This window comes from Rutilus rutilus, assembly GCF_951802725.1.
Source record: "Rutilus rutilus genome assembly, chromosome: 1".
Taxonomy (NCBI): domain Eukaryota; kingdom Metazoa; phylum Chordata; class Actinopteri; order Cypriniformes; family Leuciscidae; genus Rutilus; species Rutilus rutilus.
The window spans coordinates 64,857,817-64,870,362 of record NC_140209.1 but is presented as its reverse complement, the minus strand read 5'-3'; the positions used below and the strand labels follow the sequence as shown (position 1 = coordinate 64,870,362).

The following is a 12,546-nucleotide window of genomic DNA, read 5'->3' as shown; positions in this document are numbered from 1 at the left end:
TAATTATATTGACCTGAATCACTGAACTCATTTAGAGGCTGATCTCTGAGTTAGGTTTACTTTATTGATTAGAGCAGCACTGTTCGTGTACAGTATAATAATTTTAGCATTCTTTTCAATGTAATCCAAAGGATTTTTAAAGTTATTTTAGATACAAAAAAACACACAATTATTTAATTTATGCACACGCAGAGATCAAGATTCAGCGTATGAATCTCAGCAATAGTGATAAACAGCATATTCAGATAACAGATCAACTAGTGGTGGAAAGTTTGATTCTTTTCAGAGACTCGTTCATTTTCAGTTCGTTCACCAAAATGATTCATTCAGACTCGTTCACTGATTCGTTCAGTGATAATTTCTTCATATTAGATATATACTGCAGCAGGTGGCGAAAAAGAGTGTATTTTATGTTATGTTTTAATGAACGTATTTACTTGTTACAAAAAAAAGTGATTTGGCTTTGTTAAAATGTGTGCCTTATTTACTAAATTAATAACATAAGTCTAAATAAGTGGTTCAGATGACCAAACCAAGGTTTTCTTGCATAATATTAACATTTTAATTATTTAGTCAGACACATTCATAAATCTGGGATTATATTAAACGTTGATGTTCTGTATGTTGAATATGAATATAAACAATTATATGTGCACACCTATAACTGCGCTTTGAATGAGATTAAATCAAATGCTAAATGACCGATCTACCCAGTACTCTCATTCACGAACGAAAGTACCAGTTCAATTCGTTCACGAACGAGATCTCTCCCTCTCGTTCAGACTCAAAACAGAGCGATCTCAGCAGTGATAGGCAAATTCGTTCAGTAGATCCAACCAAATACATGCCCCTTCACAGCCCGAACTGAAATGCTATTTGCTGACGTTATGAGACCTATAATACTGTCATATTTTTTTGGTTTGTTTTAGTTTTTAGAGAAGTGCATACATGAATAAAACGTAATGAATTCATTTTGATAATACAAAATGAACACAAGTAGTCAAGTAAATTGTTCAAAGTGCAAAATACCACAAAACTAAGACTAAAACACACAACCAAAATATAAGAAAAGCAGGTAACGAGAAGTGTAAATTTAAATCAAGTAAACAGTCAAGTGCGCCCCCCTTAACTCAAACCAAGTAAAAAATGACGATGTTAATTTGTCTTTGTTATATTTAACCAATATATTGCGTTATTAACCTGTTTTCATTACAATGGTAAAGTGTAAATTTGATTATTTGATGCAAACATGCTAACTACACAAACCTAGCTCTATCGGTTCACCATCATTATCGTTCAAACAACTGGTTATTTTCGTTCATGAACGACATACCAGTTCGTTCAACTCGTACACAAACGATAAGATCTCTCTCTCGTTCAGACCTATGGTTCAGACTCAAAAGCAACTCGGTCAGTCAGTGAAGGGCGTATTCGTTCACTACATCCAACAAATCACATGCTCCGTCACATCTCATACTCGAAGGCTATTGGCTCGAGGTTCATTCTTTGACAGGTTGAAAACACCGGTTCACTGAGCTGCGCATGCGCTGCTAATAGCGCCGCGCTGCTGTGGAGGGAGGGATTTCAGTGAACGAGAAATATGAGTCAATTGATTACGTGAACGAGAACGATTCGTTCACCTAAAGGATTCGTTCAAAAAGAACGATTCGTTCACGAACGTAACATCACTAATCAACTCTGAACATTAGAAAACAAGCGACTAAAAAGTCACATAAAAACAGCAGAAATAATCTGATTGGTGGTACCCAGAATGCACTGCAACATGCTTTATAATTGTCACCATTGTTGAGATTCACAGGCTGATTCTTGATGTCTATGTGTGTAAATGAAAACAAAACTTTTGGTTTCAGAACAACTTCAAGAAATCCATTGGATTACACTGAAAATGTTAAAAATATATTATGCTATGCAAGAACAGTGCTGTTATAATCAATAAAGTAAACCTAACTCAGAGATTAGACTCAAAAATGAGTTCAGTGATTCAGGTCAAAAATGATTATTAAAACACAAACAGCACCATCAGATCACTTTTTCTCTTTATTCATCTGGCTGTTATAACTGAATTACAGCAGCCAAACTAAATCTAAAGTAAAAAATGTAAGGGTCAAGAGCCCAACTAAAGCAGACACTGATCACCATAATGATGACCTAAAGGACATGTGGACAGTTGAAGCTAAACATGACAATATAAGACAGCTGGATTAATGAAAATCTTCACTGGATGGCTCCCTTTAGTGGGACTCATGAATGGTTCAGCTGGATGACATGTTCTCTCTCTTTATGAATTCAGGATAGATGTTACCATGAAGCCGTACACTAATGATGTACTGGTGTCAAGGAATGGAAATGTGGACTATGCCCTTATCTTGTTCATAACAGTGGGCTGTGATGATATCAACCTTTTCAACTACCCCTTTGTGAATGACGATTGTCGTGTGGCCATCAATGGATGGAGCCAAAGAGGTAAGATGACATTTTAAGTGAACAGTACACAGAAGTTGATCATTTGTTATTAACCATTCTTCCAGAATAAATGATTAATTTTGGCAACATAGGAAAAGATATCTAAATAACTGCTAAACAGTTAAATGTTCTTTGGTTTGTGTTGTTCTAGGTTGTGGGATTTCTATCAGTCCCGCTAATAACATATCTGTGGTCAAAAGCATTCAAGGAGAGTGGAGAACTGTGGATGTAAAAATAACACAAGATCAAGAGTCTCAAAACCGCAGCTATCTCTCGGTAACTATAGACTTCATTTTGATTCTTACTTTTAACACCAGTTTCACAGACAAGGCTTAAGCTAGTCCCAGGTTAAAATGATTATAAAGCAACCTAAATCAGGTAGAGTGTTTTACAGGTATATATAGAAGATCATGATGATACTGTACACAGCAAAAAGTCCAGTGTTAAATTAACTCTCCTGGGAGTTTATATGGCTCCAGAGTCAGTGTTAAAATATGAGTGTTAAATTAACACTCAAGAGTGTTAAAGGTAATGAGCTCATTAAGTGATTCATTAAGTGATAATTGACCAATATTGAAGACACCTGATGTTAGCAAGCAGAATCACCAAAGGAGAAAATCTAATTTTTTAAGACACCGTTATGGTGATCAGTGTTTGCTTTAGTTGGGCTCTTGACCCTTAAAGCATTAACTTTAAATGTTGTTTGGCTGTTGTATCTGAGTTATAACTCTCAGATCAACAAGATAAAAGGTGATCAGGTGGTGTTGGTTATGATTTGATAATCATAATTTGACCTGAATATCAACTCTCATTTAGAGAGTCAGATTTACCTTGTTGATTACAGCAGCCTGTGATTCTACAGCAAATGATTTTTATCATTATCAATATAATCCAAAATATTTCTTAAAAATTGTTATTATAAAAATACTTAGAAAATTACTTTATTTAGACATACTGACATCAATAATCAGCCTGTCAATCTCAACAATGGTGACAATAATAAAGCATGTTGCAGTGCATTCTGGGTGCCACCAATCAAAACTCATTCATGGCTCCCATCATGCATTGCGGTATGAATAAATTATGATCTGAATTGTCTTACTAATTTCCTTTCCTAATTGAATATTCTGTTTGTCACCATAGTTGAGATTCATACACTGATTCTTGATGTCTGTATGTGCCTAAAAGAAAGATTTTGTTTTATCAGAACAACTTTTAAGAAATCCTTTAGACTAGTTAGAAAAAAAAGATTGTATGCTGTAGAATCACAGTGATGCTGTAATCAACAATATACATTTAAGTCAGAGATTAGACTCTAAATGAGATCAGTGATTCAGGTGAAACTATGATTATGTCAAAACATAACCAACAAAACCTGATCAACTTTCTCTTTGTTTATCTGGCAGTTATAACTTAGATACAACAACCAAAGACAATCTAATGTTTACAGTTTAAGGGTCAAGAGCCCAACTAAAGCAAACACTGATCTCCATAACGGTGTCTTAAAAAATTTGATTTTCTCCTTTGGTGATTCTGCTTGCTAACATCAGGTGTCTTCAATAATGCTCAATCATCACTAAATTAATCACTTAATGAGCTCATTAACTTTAACACTCTTGAGTGTTAATTTAACACTCATATTTTAACACTGACTCTGGAGCCATATAAACTCCCAGGAGAGTTAATTTAACACTGGACTTTTTGCTGTGTACTCTCTCAGAGCTTGGTCTTGTTGTAGAAGGTTACTATTATGACTTAAGAAGTTCCCACATAGCAAGATTGTGACGGCCCAGATCCGGCACACATCTGGCACACATATGGAAAGATGATCTGGCCTTCAAGGCAGAGTGGAATGACGGCCCTTGGGTGGCTCACTCCTGTTTGCTAGATCTGGGCCACAAGCAGGCCATTGCCACAAAATCTGTGTATATTAAATATGGAGTCATCTCAGCCTTAATAAGCCTGTTAACAAGCAGAATCACTGAAAGAAAGAAGAGAACCGAAAAAGAGACGAGCAAAAAACACAAGAACTACAACTGATATCAGACACAGCCTTAGATGAAATCAACTGAAGAGAAAAGAAGACATCTGTCTCTGTTGTGATTGGTCTACTCTGCTCTGATTGGTCAGATGGCCCAGTCTGTTGTGATTGGTCTACTCTGCTCTGATTGGTCAGATGGCCCAGTCTGTTGTGATTGGTCTACTCTGTTCTGATTGGTCAGATGGCCCAGTCTGTTGTGATTGGTCTACTCTGCTCTGATTGGTCAGATGGTCCAGTTTGTTGTGATTGGTCTACTCTGTTCTGATTGGTCAGATGGCCCAGTTTGTTGTGATTGGTCTACTCTGCTCTGATTGGTCAGATGGTCCAGTTTGTTGTGATTGGTCTACTCTGTTCTGATTGGTCAGATGGCCCAGTTTGTTGTGATTGGTCTACTCTGCTCTGATTGGTCAGATGGTCCAGTTTGTTGTGATTGGTCTACTCTGCTCTGATTGGTCTGATGGCCCAGTCTGTTGTGATTGGTCTACTCTGCTCTGATTGGTCAGATGACCCAGTCTGTTGTGATTGGTCTAGTCTAATCTAATTGGTCAGATGGCCCAGTTTGTTGTGATTGGTCTACTCTGTTCTGATTGGTCAGATGGCCCAGTCTGTTGTGATTGGTCTAGTCTAATCTAATTGGTCAGATGGCCCAGTTTGTTGTGATTGGTCTACTCTGCTCTGATTGGTCAGATGGCCCAGTCTGTTGTGATTGGTCTAGTCTAATCTAATTGGTCAGATGGCCCAGTTTGTTGTGATTGGTCTACTCTGCTCTGATTGGTCAGATGGCCCAGTCTGTTGTGATTGGTCTACTCTGCTCTGATTGGTCAGATGGCCCAGTTTGTTGTGATTGGTCTACTCTGTTCTGATTGGTCAGATTGCCCAGTTTGTTGTGATTGGTCTACTCTATTCTGATTGGTCAGATGGCCCAGTTTGTTGTGATTGGTCTTATCTGTGCTGATTGGTCAGATGGCCCAGTCTGTTGTGATTGGTCTAGTCTAATCTAATTGGTCAGATGGCCCAGTTTGTTGTGATTGGTCTACTCTGCTCTGATTGGTCAGATGGCCCAGTTTGCTGTGATTGGTCTACTCTGCTCTGATTGGTCAGATTGCCCAGTCTGTTGTGATTGGTCTAGTCTAATCTAATTGGTCAGATGGCCCAGTTTGTTGTGATTGGTCTACTCTGCTCTGATTGGTCAGATGGCCCAGTTTGTTGTGATTGGTCTACTCTGCTCTGATTGGTCAGATGGCCCAGTCTGTTGTGATTGGTCTAATCTAATCTAATTGGTCAGATGGCCCAGTTTGTTGTGATTGGTCTACTCTGTTCTGATTGGTCAGATGGCCCAGTTTGTTGTGATTGGTCTACTCTGTTCTGATTGGTCAGATGGCCCAGTCTGTTGTGATTGGTCTAGTCTAATCTAATTGGTCAGATGGCCCAGTTTGTTTTGATTGGTCTACTCTGCTCTGATTGGTCAGATGGCCCAGTTTGTTGTGATTGGTCTACTCTGCTCTGATTGGTCAGATTGCCCAGTCTGTTGTGATTGGTCTAGTCTAATCTAATTGGTCAGATGGCCCAGTTTGTTGTGATTGGTCTACTCTACTCTGATTGGTCAGATGGCCCAGTTTGTTGTGATTGGTCTACTCTGCTCTGATTGGTCAGATGGCCCAGTCTGTTGTGATTGGTCTAATCTAATCTAATTGGTCAGATGGCCCAGTCTGTTGTGATTGGTCTATTCTAATCTAATTGATCAGATGGCCCAGTTTGTTGTGATTGGTCTACTCTGCTCTGATTGGTCAGATGGCCCAGTTTGTTGTGATTGGTCTACTCTGTTCTGATTGGTCAGATGGCCCAGTCTGTTGTGATTGGTCTAGTCTAATCTAATTGGTCAGATGGCCCAGTTTGTTGTGATTGGTCTACTCTGCTCTGATTGGTCAGATGGCCCAGTTTGCTGTGATTGGTCTACTCTGCTCTGATTGGTCAGATTGCCCAGTCTGTTGTGATTGGTCTAGTCTAATCTAATTGGTCAGATGGCCCAGTTTGTTGTGATTGGTCTACTCTGCTCTGATTGGTCAGATGGCCCAGTTTGTTGTGATTGGTCTACTCTGCTCTGATTGGTCAGATGGCCCAGTCTGTTGTGATTGGTCTAATCTAATCTAATTGGTCAGATGGCCCAGTCTGTTGTGATTGGTCTATTCTAATCTAATTGATCAGATGGCCCAGTTTGTTGTGATTGGTCTACTCTGCTCTGATTGGTCAGATGGCCCAGTTTGTTGTGATTGGTCTACTCTGCTCTGATTGGTCAGATGGCCCAGTTTGTTGTGATTGGTCTACTCTGCTCTGATTGGTCAGATGGCCCAGTTTGTTGTGATTGGTCTACTCTGTTCTGATTGGTCAGATGGCCCAGTTTGTTGTGATTGGTCTACTCTGTTCTGATTGGTCAGATGGCCCAGTCTGTCGTGATTGGTCTACTCTGCTCTGATTGGTCAGATGGCCCAGTTTGTTGTGATTGGTCTACTCTGCTCTGATTGATCAGATTGCCCAGTCTGTTGTGATTGGTCTAATCTAATCTAATTGGTCAGATGACCCAGTTTATTGTGGTTGGTCTACTCTCTTCTAATTGGTCAGATGACCCAGTCTCTGTTGTGATTGGTCTACCACTTTCAGCGCCTATCTGAAACCAACCACCCATTACCATATCTAAATTTCATCTCCAGATCTTCCTCAGCACTTGATATGCAGTAATACAAACAGTAGCGATGGCGTTTCATAAACAACTAAATAATGCATGAATGGTAATAATAAAGGCCATCGGGTTCCTCCTCTTCGGCCACACAGACAGTGAATACCCTCACCATGGTATCAGCAAATGTGTCCCTCGAAGACCTTCCATGGGCAGGCTAACTAACTTTACTGATTTATTGAGACTTGTGTAATAAAAGACACAAAGAGAATGGTCTGGAAAGTGGGTCTGGCACACCAGATCTAAAAATCCCTGATGTGGTCCTTGAGGGAGCTGTCCTCTTGCTCCAGAAGGGAAAAAAAACTGTTGGTAAAACCATAAAAAGGCATAATAAAGGCGCTTTAACATTCTGTGTATGTACAGAATACAAGATTACAGAAGTTTGGATTGTTACTTTTCTCAACCATCATACCACTGAGAGGGATCTTAAAGGTGCTCTAAGCGATGTTGTGTGACGTCACTTCTTGTTGACATTCGAATTATTGTCAAACAAAATGGAGGCTAGCTCGACCCTCCCTCCTCCTCATCCCGTCCCCTGCCCCTCCCTTCCGTGCTTCCTGAAACAGGCTTTTCCGATGTAAATTCGGGACTTCGCGCGATCCTTCTCCTTTGCTGTTTGTTCATCGAAACATCGTCTCTTTGGTTGTGTGTCGGCCATCAAAATTCAAGAGAATATAATTCTAACGTTAGTCGTTGTTGTTGTCTAGGACATCTCTCCCATGCTCCCCCCCCCCCCCTCCCCTTATAACCTTCTCGGTTATTGGCTGGAACACTGTTTGTTATGTTTCGTGGTCCAGGCTGGGCCAGTTTGTTTTTCTTGCCGTTTGTGGAGCCTGTGGTGTCTGCAGGGACTGCGTTTCTTTACAGTGTGTTCAGGGGACAGGCAGCTAGCGGATAATGAGGAGATGTGTGCTGTATGAGACAAATGTTTCTGCCTAAAAAACGCGTGACATTGCTTAGAGCACCTTTAAAATAACCTTGTTTTCTTCATTATTATGAAGAACGTTTTTATAATCAGAAGAACCTTTTCCACTATGAAGACCCTTTTGTGAAATTAAAAGATTCCACGGATGTTAAAGATTCTTCATGGAACCAAAAACCCTATTCGGACAGAAGGGTAGATCGAGTAATGTAATTTTACCACAGGACTTCTGTAATATTAATGGCCAATTCCCACGGGATACCTCAGTAAAACTAGCAGAAGTGGGAGAGTAACTCGATTTGCGCATCGCCGTCACCCTACTGTCTTCATGTGTATATTACGTTGCTTCCTGATATCACATGCACAAACACATATAACTTATATTTATATAACAGTTATATCTAGTCAAACGATGTATTAATTAACTTCAGATTGGTTTGTGTTGGTAAAAGGCACTTACCTAACGCTAAAAGATTTTTTGTGCCTCTAACAAGTGCTTTCGATCTTCTTTCTGATCTGAATGGTGTGTGGAAAACACTTGAGTTTGTCCCAGCATCTAGAGCGCAACTGAATGCTTTTACAAGCGCATCCATACTTGAAAAACCGCGGAAAACTACTTTAAAACAGGAAATGACAAAATATTTATGAACATGTTTAAAGCGGGTCTGTTCGCACGGGATTACTATTACCTGAGGTAATTTTTCCTGACATTTTTACTGATGGTAAAAGTCAGCATAATCTTTACTGACATTGTCCGTAATGATGATGGAGATGCACATTCGGACAGGACTAAAATCACTAGTCCTGTCCGAATAGGGCTATAGATGTAAAAAAAAAGAATGTTTATTTTTTATAAGTCTACAGTAACGGTCCAAAATTCCATACTTTTTTTTCAGATATTATACATATATTAACAAATATTATACATATGTATATACAATTAAAAATGTTCTCTGCACTACCATTTACTAAAAAGTAGAGAAGGACCACATTCTTACAGAATATTGTTAGGTGTTTATCTGTGTAGTGAAGACATAAATATTAAACTGATACATATTCTGTCTCCTGTCATCTGCTAACAGGTCTCTTTATCCATCAGTCCTTTCAGTGCTGTTGTGACCCTGATCCTGCCCAGTGTGTTAATAATGTTGGCTGACCTGGTGACCTTCGCTCTGCCAGTTCAAGGAGGAGAACGCAACAACCTTAAGGTCACCTTGGTCCTGAGCTTCACCATGTTCCTCCTCATCCTCAATGATCACCTAGGCAGTGGTGGACGATGTAGTCCTATCCTCCGTAAGTGAAAGAACAAAACAACAGGCCTCTTGCACACCTGTTAGTGTAGTCCTGGGCAACAGAAATAACATTTTATTGCTGTCTAGGACACATTTAGGATGGTTAAAGTTACTACAAATTCTAAATTATCCTAGAATAAACAACTAAATGAACAGAGCAAAACTTTACCAAGGATACACAGGTAACTGCAGCAAAGACTAAAACACGACGTCAGCATGTATAGCGCAACAAACCGACATTTTCTCTTTGTTCATCTGGCAGTTATAACTCAATTACAGCAGCCAAACTAAATCTAAAGTTAAAAATGTAAGGGTCAAGAGCCCAACTAAAGCGAATACTGATCCCCATAATGGTGACTTATTATTATTATTCTCCTTCAGTGATTCTGCTTGTTAACATCATGTGTCTTCAATAATGCTCAATCATCACTCAATTAATCACTTAATTATCTCATTAACTTTAACACTGCTTCAGTGTTACTTATAACACTCTGAGAGTGTGGATTATATAAACACTGAGTAGTGTTAATTTAATACGGGGGATTTTGCTGTGTAGGTCTTATGTGCTACATGTATATATTGAAAAGTGAAGGGGCCCCAGCACTGAACCCTGAGGTACCCCAGTGGTTAGCTGAGGTGACACTGATTTTTACATAATTTATTATACTGTACAGCTTATATTTTATTCATCTACAAGTATGCACTGATAGGTAAATTATTGTTTGCTCTGGATTTTGCTCCTAAGATTATCACTTCTGCTTCTGTCTGGTCAATCTGGTGTTGAGCATGGTGATGTCTATTGTGTTGACACGTCTGACATTAGATAACAGATTCCTGCCTTCAAAGAACATCAAACCCCCCCAAAAAACTGCCAAACTCGGTCAGGATGAAGGTAAGAGAATACTAAATACAGAAAACATAAAGAATAAATAGCTTGTTTGTTCATGCATTTATATACAGTATATATATATATATACATATATATGTGTGTGGTCTCCATTAGCAGATGCTGGTGTGATTACAACAACAAAGTCCAGTGATCTGGCTTCAGAGGTGGCTTCCCTCCAAAAAATTGTGAACTTTTTGGAAAACATTGACCAAAAAGATCGAGTGGCAAATAGCAACGAGGCTTTTGTTGACCGCTTGGACAAAATGTGTTTCTGTTTTTTTTTATTCATTGACATAATTTACGTCTTCATTGTTGTCGCTTTCACAAATACAGGGATTTGCAAAGAAAACAAGAAGATTTTCTGGGATAAGGAAGATTTGATGGATGATTACCAAACAAGTGACAACTACACACAATATGATGATTATTTTTCCTGATTTGATTTTTGGATCTTTGGATCTACAACATTTCTGTATGTGATGTCCATGAAACAGAATTTGATTTTATATTGTATTTAAAACTTTAGATTGTAGATTGTACATATTCATTTATAAATTTATTTGAGGAATTTCATTAACTATATCATTACTAAAGGATATAACTAGGAGATTTATTGTTTTTACGTTGGACACTTACAAGTACTCTTATACATTTACATTTATTGCATTTGGCAGACGCTTTTATCCAAAGCGACTTACGTTGCATTTCAAGGAACACATTTACATTCTTATCAATTATTTTCTAAAAGTGTACTATTTCAATCATTCTCTGAACAGAATTAGCCCACTTTTTTAGTTTATAAAATTATACATTTAAGTTTACATTGAGCAGTAAACTGTCAGTACGCAACTAGTTATATAATTCTACACTGTAAAAACATGTATTTTTACAGAGAAAATGCAGTAATATTTAACTATGATTTCACTTTTGTTTTATATAAAACTGCTAACTTTCCTTAAAAATACAGACATTCAGACCACTGAAAAAACAGGCCTTCTTCCTTAAATAAAGGTAAATGTCATGAAGTTTAACCTGAGATGGCCACAAATATATATAAATATAATTAAGTGATGATTGAGCATTATTGAAGATTATGATAACAAGCATCAGAATCACTGAAGGAAAGAGAAACACAAGAACTACAACTTTCTTCAACCACTGCCTTAGTGCAAACGTAGCCGAAATCAACTGAGATTAAAAGAGGTTAAATCTCTCAAGATCTCAACAGAGGAGGATTAAACAACTCCACAAATAGCATTACCAGCTTCACTTATTACTAAGCAAAATGATGCCCAAAAGACGTATTTTCAACATCTTTGTCACAAAAGCCGTACGTTGAAAAGACGTCCACTGAGAAGCCAGAATGAAAGTTTTTATGACGTCTCTTTTTGGCACGTTCTGCACGTCCGATATAGACGTTCATGGACCCTTCGTACAAGGTTAAGGTCTCATTTAGATATAATTTATACTGTTTCTGGACCAAATAAACACTCTCAGGATGCATTAAATTAAAACTCATGTTTATTTCAATGTAATTTCCATTTGTAATTGCAAAGTAACTCATAGACAGTTTGTGTTTTTCCAAAAATCATGAGCATAAAGGAAACATCTGTAAATCACACTTATTTGGATCATGAGAAAAACCAGATCTGAAGGAAAGACTTTCTGGATCAGACACTTGTGCTGCCCTTAATCACAGATACTTTGTAAATGTACTTTGTAAATAATGAGTATGAAGACTTCGTAACCAATTTTTCAGCACTGTTTTATCATTTGCTGTATAGTTTCACAGTGATGATAATGTGAATGTTTTTTTTTTAATTACTTTTATGATAAAGGATAAAACACTGGATGAGGACAGTGAACAAAGCATAACATAATGATTATCATTATCAAAACATAACCAAAAACCCAAAAAATAATTATGTGGCTTTTTTGCCTCAAGAAATAGAGTCAGTCTGGTTAGTAATAAGTGAAGCTGGTAATGCTGTTTGTGGAGTTGTTTAATCAGATCTTCAGAGAGTTAATGTATTTTATCTTCAGGTCATCTAAGGCTGTGGCTGAAGAAAGTTGTAGTTTGTGTTCTTATTACTCTTTCGAAAGATGATTGAAAGAATGTTTCAGGAACATCACACTAACCTTTAAATAACATTCTAGTAACATTAAGGAAACTGGACATTTTTA

At 38.0% G+C, this 12,546-nt stretch overlaps 1 protein-coding gene across 1 annotated transcript; it reads left to right on the top strand.

Moving 5' to 3' along the window:
• Window positions 1-2,324: 2,324 nt before the first annotated feature.
• Window positions 2,325-10,968, top strand: LOC311305037 (5-hydroxytryptamine receptor 3A-like; the record flags this gene model as incomplete). The annotated part of the gene is made up of 5 exons (XM_084432485.1): window positions 2,325-2,484; window positions 2,636-2,760; window positions 9,264-9,474; window positions 10,219-10,365; window positions 10,696-10,968. 5 exons carry the CDS (start codon window positions 2,325-2,327, stop codon window positions 10,797-10,799), a joined length of 747 nt encoding a protein of 248 aa, XP_084288611.1. The 3' UTR covers window positions 10,800-10,968.
• Window positions 10,969-12,546: the final 1,578 nt, after the last annotated feature.